We start from the raw sequence: 13,533 nt of genomic DNA on the forward strand, positions 1-13,533 counted from the left end.
ACTCAAGACTGCTAGGATTCCTTTTACTGGAGTCCTCTATTCCCCTTAAACATGGTGTAGCTTAACTCTCAAGCTTTTCATAGAGCTTCAAATCTGCTCTTCCCTGGCTAGTTTGAACTCCTTATCTTTCCTCCTTAAGCCTCCAACCTCCTTTCCATCCTCCCAGGCTTTCAAACTTATAACTTAGGAGCCATAGATCCCTCCCCATCTCTCACTCCCCATACCCCAGCTATTGCCACAGACTGTCTATTTCACCTTATCATCATTGCTTATATATGCTCCTTTCTCTCCTCTGACATTGCCACCACCATAGTGAAGACTCTCATCACCTCATGTCTTGATGACTACAAATAGCCTGCTGATGAGACTATCTGCCTTAGGTCTCTTCCAACTCCAATCCATTCTCCATTCAGCCACTAAGGTTTCATCACGTTGTCCTCCTACTCAATAAACTCCGGGGGCTTCTTGTCTTCAGGAGCAAATACAAAACGCATGGTGGCATTCAAAGCCCTTCATAACCTAGACCCCCCCCCCTCTACTTTCTTTGGCCTTCTTTCACCATACTCCCCAATACATATTATTTGATCCAGCAATACTGGCCTCCTGAATGCTCCACAAACAACATACTCCATTTCTCAGCTCCTCACATTCTCTCTGGCTGTCTCCCAGGGCTGGAATATTCTTCCTCCTCAGCTACAATGACTGATCTCCTTGGCTTCCTTTAAATACCAATTAAAATCCTATCTTCTAAAGAAAGCCTTCTCCAACTCCTCTTATTTCCAGTGCCCTTGCTCTATTAATTATTTCTATTTATCCTACCTATAGCTTGCTTTTTATATATTTATTTACATGTTATCTCCCCCATTGATTGGAAGCTCTTTGAAGGCAGGGACTGCCTTTTGCCTTTTTTTGTATCCCCAGCACTTAGCATGGTGCCTGTTGCTTAGTAGATGCTTATTAAATGTTTATTAATGATTGATTCTTAGCTTCTAATGCAGACCCTGCTGAAAAACTCCAAAACTTCAAATTCTCTAAAGTTCATGAAGTAGTATTCTGGCCAAGAGGATTGGGGCAGGGGAGCTCTCTTCTACCCAACAATTCCTTCACGGTAACTTAGCCACTAAGCTGCTAGACACTTGTGGCTCCCAAAGTATTCTGCTATTTTATGGTCATCTACAGGACATGACAAAGTTGTCTCAAGTAATCCGAACATATATTCCATTCAGCATTACCTCAGGTTACCCAATGGCTTTCAACGGCATCTGGGTCAATAGGGCTTTTATTTTTTTAATCTAATCGAGAGCCAGCAATTCTTTTGATTCAATGGAGAAGTGTTCTTACCTGGTTATGATATTGGAAGGTAACATCTTGTCACTGGCTCTAAGTGGGATGGGATAACTGAGGAGACTGACCTTTTTCCTTAAAATGTCCTTCTTTTCCCCAAGTGTGCCAGATTTTCCAGAGTACTCTTTATAATTCCACTTTCTCTCCCTCTCTTCCTCTAACCTCGTCTTCTTTCCTATTTCCTCTATACAACTCACTTCATCTTCCTGTAGAAATTATTTTTATTTATCTATAATTAATTCACTAATTAATTAATTTTAAATTAATTTAATTTATATTATGTATATAATATATAAAATAATATATAATTAATGAATTAATAAATTAAAATAATTTAAAAATTAAATTATTTTATTAAATTAATGAAATTACATTTTAAAAAATTACTTATTAAGAGTGGAAAATAAAAATAGAGTTCCCTTGTTGGATGGAAGTGGGAGGGAATATAGAATTTAAAGCCAACAGTGGCCTTAGATATGATCAAATGCAACTCCATATTTCACAAATGTGGAAACAGAGGTCAAGAAATGTGAAGTGGGGGGGCAGCTGGGTAGCTCAGTGGATTGAGAACCAGGCCTAGAGACGGGAGGTCCTAGGTTCAAATCCGGCCTCAGCCACTTCCCAGCTGTGTGACCCTGGGCAAGTCACTTGACCCCCATTGCCTAGCCCTTACCACTCTTCTGCCTTGGAGCCAATACACAGTATTGACTCCAAGACGGAAGGTAAGGGTTTTAATTAAAAAAAAAAAAAGAAATGTGAAGTGGAAGAATAGGAAGATTACATTGGTGGGGACTAGCAAACCCAACTTCTCTAACTCAAGCATTCTTTCCACTATGCAAAGATGCTTCGCATTCCACAATTATAGTTCTAGTAGGAAGACTCGAGCACTGATAAAAATGGTTATTTATTCTACGTGGGCCATTTGGAAATTATATCTCCCTGCCTTACAGGTCCCTACATATGACTGGAGCCCAGAAATTCAGGGAATAATACTCAGTTCTATCACCTATGGTCAAATCATCACATTAACCCCCAGTGGGTATTTCGCTGGAGTGCTTGGAGCAAGGAAAATATTCATGATTGGATTGTTCATCTCCTCAGTTCTCAGCCTCTTACTACCATTAGCAGCCGCTCAAGGAGTGGTTTACATCATTCTCACAAGGACAGCCCAGGGCATGGCTCAGGTACTAAGAGATGTGCTAAATTTGAGTAGCTTGCCTCAACTTTCTTTGGAGATTAAAAAAAGCAAATAAATAAATAAACAATCTTATTTTCTTCTTTTCAGGGAATGGAACTTGGAACTTCGCCATCTTTCTGGGTGAAATGGGCTCCACCACTGGAACGGAGTCGAATAAGTAGCATTACATCATCTGGTAAGAAGTTAAAATTGTGGCATTCCCGTGCCTCTTTATCACTATCTCTTCTGGGTTTTATTTGCTGAAAAAGATACTCTTAAAAATAGGAATATAAATGGAAGGAGAATTCTGGAAACTGTTATTTGTGTTCTTTTCCCTCAATTTGCCCATTATTCACTTTCCTTCTGTCCAATGGCCTTATTGTCATCTTAATAATCTTTGGCGTCCAATACTCAGAACTTACTTGCTATCTTCTACTCAGGTGCAATTTTGGGAGGCTTCATTGTCCTCCTGGTGGGTGGATTCATCTGTCAATCCCTAGGTTGGCCATACATCTTCTATATCTTTGGTAAGTGATTTTCTCTCACAATGCTTCTATTTTCAAAGGAAGTATACCTGGATATCTGATGCCCTTAGTGATTGAAAAAATAAAACCCTAATAGCACTTACTATGTGCCAGGCACTGTGTTAAGCACTTTGCAATTAGTATCTTTTTTTTTTAAACCCTTACCTTCCATCTTAGAATCACCACTTTGTATTTGATATGGGGGTCAAGTGACTTGGCCAGGGTCACATAGCTGGGAAGTGTCTGAGGCCAGATTTGAACCTAGGACCTCCCATCTCTAGGCCTGCCTCTCAATCCACTGAACCACCCAGCTGCCCCCTACAAGTAGTATCTTATTTGATCTGCACAATAACCCTGAGAGGTAGGTGCTATTATTATCTCCATTTTATATATATAAGGAAACTGAGGCAAACAAAGGTTAAGTGACTTTCCCATGGTGATATAACTAGTAAACACACTAATTAATAAATATTAGTAATTCATTTATATATATTTACATGTATATATTTATATATAATTTATGTATATTTATATTATTAATTCATTAATATATAAATATTAACAATTCATTTATATATATTTACATGTATATATTTATATATAATTTATGTATATTTATATTATTAATTCATTAATATATAAATATTATTAATTCATTTATTTTATTATTTAATTTATTTTACATTTAATTTTTATCAATTTAATTTTTAAATAAAAAATATATTTAATATTTATCCATTCTTTAATTTAATGTAATTATTTAATTTAATACATTTAATAGGATATACTTAATTTAATATAATTGCTATGTTTATATTTTATAATGATAAAATTATATAATTAATTTACCTAAATATTATAATATATATTATACTATCATATTTTATGTAACACATAATATAATATCATGATAGTTTATTTTATGTATTATATTTATATGTTATATATAATTATAATAAATCAGACCAGATTTGATTTCCAGTCTTCCTGACTCCAAGCCTGGCACTCTAGTCACTGTGCCACCTAGCTAACATCCAGAATAATCATACATAAAAAGTCTATATATCACTAGAGATGAAAAAGAGACCTAATAAAACATTTCTAGAATTATATAAAATATGAGTGGGAAAAGGGGTATCTTTACTCTACTCTCTGGTTGTACTCAGAAAGTTTATAAAGTTTCTTCACTACAAACAGTTGTGGGAAGGGATTTTCCCTCCCCATTATGTCACTTTGTTTGATGTCATCAACCAGGTACCTGAAGATCCTTTACCATTGAGATGTGCAGGTATAGAGAGGTCCTCAGAGAAAGGAAGTTGAAACCAACTGAGATGGGAAACTGATCCCACAGGCACTTTCCCCCCTGGGCAAATTGCCAGGCAAACTGAGGAACTATGATTGGTTCCTTAGATGTGATGGGGGGAGAGCTAGTGGGTGGAGAAAATTGCTTATAAGGGGAGACCAAGGTGCTGCTCATTCTCTCTCACTCTCTTCTGGCTGGAGCTTGGAACCTGAAGGAACCCCTGTTGGTGGTGAGCTTCAATCCACCAAATGGTAAATAGGGTAGTCAGTTAATCAACTCTACCACTTTCCTACATTTCCCTCTCTTTACTATTACTACTTTGATGTAAAGCTACTAAAGCTCCTAGCAGCCTCATGGTTTAATTTTAACTATTACACAGTGCTAGCTCTTGGTTTTTAATATATTTTAAAATTTTATTAAAAAGGGGCTTGACCACACCTACATATTCGGTTTTTTTTTTTTTTAACACAACAGTGTTGCATTTCATCACAGGATTTTTCTGAATCTACTGAAATAATCACAAAATTTATCTTTATTATTTTTCTGATCATTTGTCTTACTTATTGGTCAGGTTTCTGGATTTATTTCCATTGTTTCCTCCCACTTGTCTTTCCAGATTAAATGAAAGAAAGCATCCAGGCTTGAATGAGTGAATAAAAAAAGCATTTGAATTTTGTTTATTGTTAACCAATTATTTATTAAGTGCCAGCATTCTAAATGCTGCAAATATAAGGAGAAATAATTTCACAGTGATCTTTCATTCTAATGGAGAAAGAGCTAGAAGCATCAGTACAAAGTGAATAAATAGAAATCTACACAAAATAGATAAATGTAAGATTGTATTGAAAGGAAAACACTAGTTGGGGGATGAGGAGAGATTTTATGCAGAGTATTTATTGCACTTGAGTTGTATGCTAAGGAAAATAGGAACTCTATGAGGAACATTGCTTTGTGTGAGGAAGAGAAAGAAGGCCAAGCTGGCTGGATCACAGAGTGGAGAAAGGGGAGTAATGTCAAAGGACAGGTTGTATAGGACATTGAGTGCTAAACAAAATAATTCATATTTGGTTCTAGAGGCAATCAGAAGCCAATGTAATGGACTGAGTATGCGGGTTCATGTGATGAGATCTGAACTTAAAGAAAATTATTTAGGTCGCAGTGTGTAGGGTGGCCTGGAGCAATGAAAGACTCACAGAAGGAAGACTACATAGGAGATTATTGCAATAATAGAGATTATGAAAGCCTAAACTCAAGTGGCATCTTTTTGAGTGGAGAAAGGGGTCAGATAAAAGAAATGTTTTGAAGGTAAAAATCTCAAAATTTGACAACTGTATGTGTGGAGAGAGAGAATGAGGAGCTCAGGAGAATGCCATGAGAGATTGGAAGAACGGTGATAGTTTCTACAAAGCAGAAAAGTTCAGGAAGGAGGAGATAATAATTACATTTTGTAAATGTTACCCTCTTGGGCATCCAATTTGAAATGTCCAAAATGTAGTTGATGACAGGGTACTAAGTCCTAAAAAGAGACTGGAACTGGGACTATAATCAACTATTGAGATGATAGTTAAAATAATGGGAACTGATATGATTAGCAAGTGAAACTGTGTAGAGGGAGACCATTTGCTGAAGTAGTTTCTTGAGTGCTGATCTAGCCACATGATTCCATTACACCATGGTAAGCCACTGGAGTTATTTGAATCATCAAAGATGACCAAGAAAAAGCAGTAAGATAGGTTGAAAGAGAAACAGGAGAAAATTGTGTCACAAAAACCCAGAGAGAGTATCCACAGGGAGAGGGTAAGCAATAGTGTCAAACTCAGCAGATAGACACAAGAATGAGGAATAATAAAAGACCAACAGATTTGGCAAGTAAAATGTTTGTGGATTTTTTCCAAGGATCATTGGTAACTTTTGTAATAATTAAAATGGTTGAGGTCATAAACTGTAAGAGTTAAAATAGTGGCAGATATAAATTGTAGTAGATATAAGAGTGGGTGAGTAAATTGTGACCGCAGAAAATATGTTTTCATTACAGTGTCTTGTTTTAAATCAAATATAAGGTGGTCGCCAGGGAAATATTCCCAATTATGAATATACCCAAGTCAACTGGGTTTTATAGAGAATTTAATTAATAATACAATGAGGAATCAAAGAAAGAGAGAGAGAGAGAGAGAGAGAGAGAGAGAGAGAGAGAGAGAGAGAGAGAGAGAGAGAGAGAGAGAGAGAGAGAGAGAAAGGAAATAAATGAGAAAAGAATAGGCCGGCCCAGGCGGCCCAGGCAGTCCTGGCCAACCCAGGCCTAAGCCCTAAAAGAAAAGATCAGTCAGTCCTTAATCACTCACCATAAGATCTGTTCAAGCAAGGATTCAGGGGGACAGAGTCTCCCCAGAGGGAGTTCCAGCCAGAGTCAACCTCCCTTGAGAGACCTCCTTAGAGATTGTCCTTCTCTCAACAACCTCCTTAGAGACTCTTTGTCAAGAGCCTGTGTATCCTTAGAGCACTCTCCTTCTAACAGCCTCCTTAGAGACTGTTTTAGAGCCTTTCTTTATCTCAACAGCCTGTCCTTTTCTTATATAGGGGGTTTTCTCCTATGTAACCTCCCCGAAGTTCTTCCATCTACTAATCACAGTAGACACTTTCCAAAGGACAGCCCATTCTGAATTCACACCTGAATAGACTAATCCTTTTAGTAATCCACACCTGAGTAGGCTAGAATCTCTGAGTAAGTTTTTTCCTCTTTGCTCCTTGTAAGTTCACAAGTTGCCTGACCTTTATAGGTACTTAGCATCCCATTGTATTAATTCTAAAAATAGGCATGGCTTAAGTATGGGTGGAGTAGAGGTCTTCACATTTCTGATCTAAGTAGAGTTCTCACATTTTAGATCTAAGTAGCTTCACTGTTTAAAATGGGGAATGGTCTTGACCCAACCTTATGAAGTAGGGAATTGTCCCAATGGAGAATTCCCCAATGGGGAATTTTTTTTAACATTCATAAGTCTGAGAAATTTCAAGATTCACACTTTAGAGGATAGTATCATTTGGAGGAGGAGGATGATAATACAAATGAGTATAGAGAATGTTTTCAAGGCATTTGACTGAGAAAGGGAGGAGATTATGGCTTGAGCAAATAGTAGGCTTTAGTAAAAGTTTCTTAAAGATAGGAGAGATGGGCAAATTTGAAGGTATCAGGGAAGGAAGAAGTCATGAGAGAGAGGAATCTACTGGAAAAGATGGGAAGGATTAGAATCAAGTTCCCTTGTAGAAGAGTTGGTCTTATACAAGGCATATGATAAATACCAGACAACATATCTTCTTTAGTATCATTTCCACTAATGGAACTATATATTTTTTCTGACCTTGAGCCATTTGACAGTGCCAGGGATGTTCTTAAGGTGAGAACTTTCTTCTTTGGGTCTCCAGTAGCTGTGGATAGTATGGTGACTGGGACTGGGACTATAGCACCTGCAGAGGTTACTGAGAGTTCACAAGGATGGTTCCCTTGGATGATGTCTGCAGAGAATGGATTGGAAGAAGAGCTGGTGGTCTGGAACAAGACCAAGGGAAGGAGGTGCTGCTATTCCTAGAGCTTTCGAGTTTATTGACCTTCATTTGTCAGTTGGCCAGCAAGCAGTGGTGCTGGGAGCTAGGATGCTGGCCACTTCTCTGCAATGATTTCTCCTTTGATGATAGCTATCAGTAGTCCAAGTGATTGCTATTTCCAGAGCTCTTGAGGATGGGCTTCCAGGCTAACTTCTGCCTCCCATCCCAGAAAAACTTAGGTCTGATGGGAGGTAGTAGTCAAAGTTGAATTGTTTAACATATGCCCCTCTCTTTTTCTCCTTCAGGGGATCTTATTGGTGTCTGCACTGCCTAGCACTGCAGGCAACCAATTAGGATTGCCTGCCCCACTGGTAGCTTTGGGTTAGCATTGACAGTGACAGTAACTGGAATTAGAGATCCATTTTGCTTTCTTGGATAATGTCTGAAGGGGACAGCTGGTAGCAGAGCTGGTAGTTTGGGGGACTTTGCTATTCCAAGAGTTTTGGGACTTACCTGTCCATCAATGGCAGTAGATATTGTTGGTGATTGGACTAGAAGGCAAAGAACCAGATTTTACATATTATTGACCCTCATAATTCAATATTGTAGCCAAACTGGCCAACTTTTTGTTCTCCAAGTGTGGTTTATCCCCCTACAATGAACTTCTTCCTCACATCAGTTTCTTCTAATCCTTCACTTTCTTCAGTTCATGTGACTCTTTCTAGACAAGATCATTTCTGATTCCATCAGTTGTTAGTGTCCCCTCTTGGAATTATTTTGTATGCATTTGACAGTGACTTTTTAATGTGCATCACTGTAGAAAACCAAATGGACTAACTCATATAGTAGTGGGGTCCCAAGCACTACAGTTCTTCTAGCAAATGGGAGATCCAGCATGTTGTAGATAGAATTCTTTTTCAGATATGAGTTGGACCACCTTGACCCTGAGGTCCCTTCAGACTCAGAAATTCTCCACCTCTGGTTCTATGGGATTCCACAAGTCCCAATCTTAAAGAAGCAAAACTAGATTCAGAGAAGGAAGAAATGTTTTGGTTACAGAGTTGAGATGACAGAGTGGGTTTGGAAGAGAAATGAATAGTGAAAGACTTTGAGATGGACCCATGAGGAGGGGAGCGAGTTCTGAACATTAGGGCTATACATAAAATATAGAGGCAGATATTGGTGAGAGGGATGATGTTTATAAATATGAATATAACAAAAATGCAGATATGGATATTACACATATAAATATGGATCTAGATATACATATAGAGACAAATATGTTGATATGGATTATATATGGATATATATTTGGAATATACATATTTATAAAGCTAGAAAGGGAGAAGAAGATGGAGAGAGACAGAGAGGAGAGACGGGGGGAGAGAGAGATGCCAACATAGGACAAAATCCTACCAAAGGGAGAAGTCCATTGACATGAATTTGGTACTGTTTTTCTTAGGAGGAATTGGCTGTGTGTGCTGTGTTATCTGGTTTTCTCTGGTTTATGATGACCCCATAAACCACCCCTATATAAGTGAGAGTGAAAAGGAATACATCACTTTTTCATTGGCTGGAGAGGTATGTGAATAAAAGCAGCTAACATTTATACTGTGTTTAATTGTTTACAAAGTGCTTTAGATAGTAAACCACCAGGTGGCATGGCTAGTCTTAATCCGCTCTCCTTCACCATGAGAAGCCTGAAAACTTGAGTAATTCCAGGTTCACCTAGTGATGGTGAACTCCATTCAAGTGCTGTGCCAGTGCCAAGATCACTCTGATTCTCTATGTGGAAGCAGAATTCCACTCTCTAGTTCTGCCTTCCATCAACAGGTGTTTCCAGTGTGGATTTACCCAATCAGAACCACTATTGAGTCTTCTGATTCTATCAGGAAAACTTCTTTTTTTCCTCCTTAAATCTCCTACATCTCAACTCTCATTCCTAGGAACGTAAAATAAAGTCCACCATACTTATACAGTATACCGCATATTTACTCATAAGTATAGTGTCAACAAAAGGAATAGAATCCCAAGTACACTCACACTACTAATGTATAGGCTACTCAGGCACAATTTTTCCCAGATTCAGTCTACAGACATGGCACAAACCAGGATTCCTAAAGCAAAGGGTTAAGCCTGATTCGCTGTCCTCATCCAAAGCCAAAGTGACAAAACTGGATCATGCAATGAACCAGATCTTCCAAATGCTCATGATCCCCAAGAGGGCCACAGTCAGTTGACAGATCTCAGGTTTAAATGACTCGTTGCCTACCTAGGACCTTTGGCGTACACCCAGGAAAGACCCTGGTGCAGAAAGAATCTGCTTCTGTCTCTTTTGTTCCTGCCAACATGCTCCACTGGGGCCATGTCTTCTAGCTCTTCTGCTTTACAGCTCATCTCATCAGCTGAGCCTTGTCCAGCAGCACTGTAGTCCTCTTAGGGAAATCTTGCTGGCTGAGCCAAAGCAGTCTATCTCTGTCCCTAACATAATATTGATTTCTCGGTCCTTAAACTCTTCTCTCTCCCTCTTTTTTCAAATCTTATGTAATTTCTGTTGGTTCTCTCTCAGAAACTATGGCCATGGGGGGCAGCTGGGTAGCTCAGTGAATTGAGAGCTAGCCCTACAGACGGGAGGTCCTAGGTTCAAATCTGGCCTCAGACACTTCCCAGCTGTGTGACCCTGGGCAAGTCACTTGACCCCCATTGCCTACCCTTACCACTCTTCTGCCTTGGAGCCAATACACAGTATTGACTCCAAGACGGAAGGTAAGGGTTTAAAAAAAAAAAAAAGAAACTATGGCCATGCCTTGAAGAGCCAAGTGGAATGTTGAAAACCATCATCTCAGCTGTCACTTCAGAACTGCCAGCACAGAGTGTCTTTCTCAACATTCCAACCTCTCCTCCTTGGCCATAAAACGCTTTCTTTTGGATCTCAGCTTTATGTATTTCTAACCTCAAATATGGTGCCATGCTCATCAGCTGATGCCAGAGATATAACCGTCCTAAAATAGAAATGATCTCACTTGATTCCTTAACCTGTGACTTAGAGAGTATAGTCATTGTTATCCCCACTATCATACCAGAACAAAAAACCAAAGCACTTCGACCCAGAAATAGACTCACTCCAGGTCACAAAGTTAATAAATGGTAGAGTTGAGGGGACAGCTGGGTGGCTCAGTGGATTGAGAGCCAGACCTAGAAATGGTAGGTTCAAATATGACCTCAGACACTTCCCAGCTGTGTGACCCTGGACTAGTCACTTAACCCCCATTGCCTAGCCCTTACCGCTCTTCTGTCTTGGAACCAATACCCAGTATTGATTCCAAGATGGAAGGTAAGGGTTTAAAAATAAATAAATAAATGGTAGAGTTGAGACTCAAGAGTAGACATGCTATTTCTTGGCTTAGAGCCTTTTCAAAAGAGGATGCCACTAATTTTCCAGATTGTTGCTTTTACCTTGCATCTGGGTTTTGATTTCTCAGAAGCAGGGCACTAAATAAAAGAGAGCAAATGGAGCTTTAACCTAGGATGCCAAAATGGGTGGGAAAGGGAAGAGGGAATTCTTCCTTCTAGCAGTGACTACTATCCATGTACTTTGCCTTAGAGTCCTCCGCACCCTTGGCACAACTGGCCGTGGGCTTGCCCACTTCAAACCCTATTATAGCACTTAGCTCCTTAGTGTGAGAGTTAGCCTCTGTGAAAGACAGGCTGCACCTTTTCCTATATAACTACACTTCAATGGGACTTTCCCAATACCTTTCTCTTCTCATCTCTCATTGCATTTTCCCTTGATACAAATATTCTTAGTCACAGTTCTGGTCAGAAGTGGTGAGGGGTGGCATGAGTACCGGTACCTTGTTTCAAACAAAACTTCCCCCATCAGGCTTTGTTCTCCATGCTGACTACTGTATTTCCTTTTAGAACAGCAATCCCAGTTGGTCCTTGCCCATCAAGGCCATGATCAGATCCCTCCCACTTTGGGCCATTATCATCACTGGCTTCTGTCGATTCTGGTTAGTCACCAATCTGACGATATCACTGCCACTATTGATAAACATTATGTTTGATTTTGACATCAGAAACGTGAGTACATAATCTCTGATTTCTTTTATCTTTCTGAATGCCTTTTTAGTCAATTTTCAGGCACCTTCTCTGAAGCCGACATCATAACCCTAGAATTACAGAATGTGAAGGGACCTTAGACATCATATAATCCAGCACTCCCATTTGAAATATGAGGAAATTGAGGCAGCTAAGCATAGGTGATATGGAAGCTTGTGAGATATTGGGGTATTTAATCAAAAAGATAAAGATGGGTACAGAAAGATGAGACTGGGTGAGTCAAATATAAGACTTGTCAACTTCACCCAAGACAGTCCTTGAGATTAGTCTAGACCTGTGTTGGCAAACCTATGGAATGTGTGCCAGAGGGAACTGTCCCGTCCCCCTCTTCACTGTGCTTAAAAACAAATTTTCACATCATCCACCCTTCTGCCCATCAGCCCAATGGGAGCACTTCTTCCCTCCCCTGTCTGGGTTAAGGGGAGGGGGTAGCTCATATGTGGCATGAGAGTTGCCATTTGGGCACATGGTCTCTAAAAGGTTCACTATCACTGGTCTAGGTGGTTGAGCATCTTATTTCTGGGACCCATGTTGTCTTTGGCACATTTTTTTGTCTCACAGAATGGGATTCTCAGTGCACTGCCTTCTATAGCTGCATGGATCTGTATTACCCTAGGAAGTCAAATGGCAGATTTCCTCTTGTCCAAGAAGATTCTGAGTCTAGTGGTGGTCCGGAAACTCTTCACAGTTCTGGGTGAGGACATTTCTGTCTAAGCTGTTAATCCTAGTGCATTTCTCACAGTACACCTCAAAATTTGCCCAACAACATGTGCATGGTTTTTTGTGTCCTTGCTCCCCAGGAATGCTTCTCCCATCAGTATTCATCACAGCTGTGCCATACGTCAGTTCCATCACTGCTGTTACCTTACTGATGCTCTCTATGGGAATAAGCTGCCTGTGTTACTCTGGATTCATGATTAATTCCCTAGATATCGCTCCCAGGTAGGGCTCCCAGCCTCTTCCCCTCTTCCTTATGCTATGTGGGATAGTGGAAAGAGCACTGGCCTTGGAGCTAGAAAGCTTGGGTCAAGTCCAAGCTACTACATTAGGCATATAACCTTGAAAAAGTCCAAATTTCTTTAAGTTTTAGTTTCCAAATCTGTGGAATGGGGCAAATGGTACCCAGATCACAGAATTGTTATAAAGAAAAGACTTTGTAAAACAGTGGTGTCAAGCTCAAAAAGAAACAGGGGCCACTGAACTGTACTTAAGGACTCCTGTGGACTGCATAGTGACTCAGAAAATCACATTCACTTTTTGTTTCATTACATTTTATTTATTTTGTTCAATATTTCCCAATTGCCTTTTAATCCGGTTTCTACCATACTTGGGAGTGTTGAGGGCTGTGTTTGACACCTCTGTTGTAAACTGGAAATTGATAAGTAAATATGGCTTACTGTTACTACTATCCTTTTTCTAAAGGAATCTCCCACTAAAGTCGTGTTCTGATGCTACATAGTCAGGTGGAGGTGACATATAGTTCTCATCTATAATGGAAGCAGAACATGCTTGACCTTCTAACT

General features: G+C 39.4%; 1 protein-coding gene across 8 annotated transcripts in view; it reads left to right on the forward strand.

Moving 5' to 3' along the window:
* LOC100028858 (probable small intestine urate exporter) overlaps positions 1–13,533 on the forward strand; it is a 61,910-nt gene that overhangs the window by 43,983 nt on the left and 4,394 nt on the right. For 7 of the 8 annotated variants that reach the window (XM_007492568.2, XM_007492566.2, XM_007492567.2 and 4 more), the window contains 7 exons: positions 2,295–2,528; positions 2,630–2,717; positions 2,962–3,048; positions 9,351–9,469; positions 11,810–11,971; positions 12,572–12,704; positions 12,811–12,952. In XM_007492568.2, coding sequence (XP_007492630.1) covers positions 2,295–2,528; positions 2,630–2,717; positions 2,962–3,048; positions 9,351–9,469; positions 11,810–11,971; positions 12,572–12,704; positions 12,811–12,952 — 965 coding nt within the window. The remainder of the gene's footprint in view (positions 1–2,294; positions 2,529–2,629; positions 2,718–2,961; positions 3,049–9,350; positions 9,470–11,809; positions 11,972–12,571; positions 12,705–12,810; positions 12,953–13,533) is intronic. The other variant, XM_007492576.2, reaches the window with a different exon arrangement.

Source organism: Monodelphis domestica, chromosome 4 (assembly GCF_027887165.1).
Source record: "Monodelphis domestica isolate mMonDom1 chromosome 4, mMonDom1.pri, whole genome shotgun sequence".
Lineage (NCBI taxonomy): Eukaryota > Metazoa > Chordata > Mammalia > Didelphimorphia > Didelphidae > Monodelphis > Monodelphis domestica.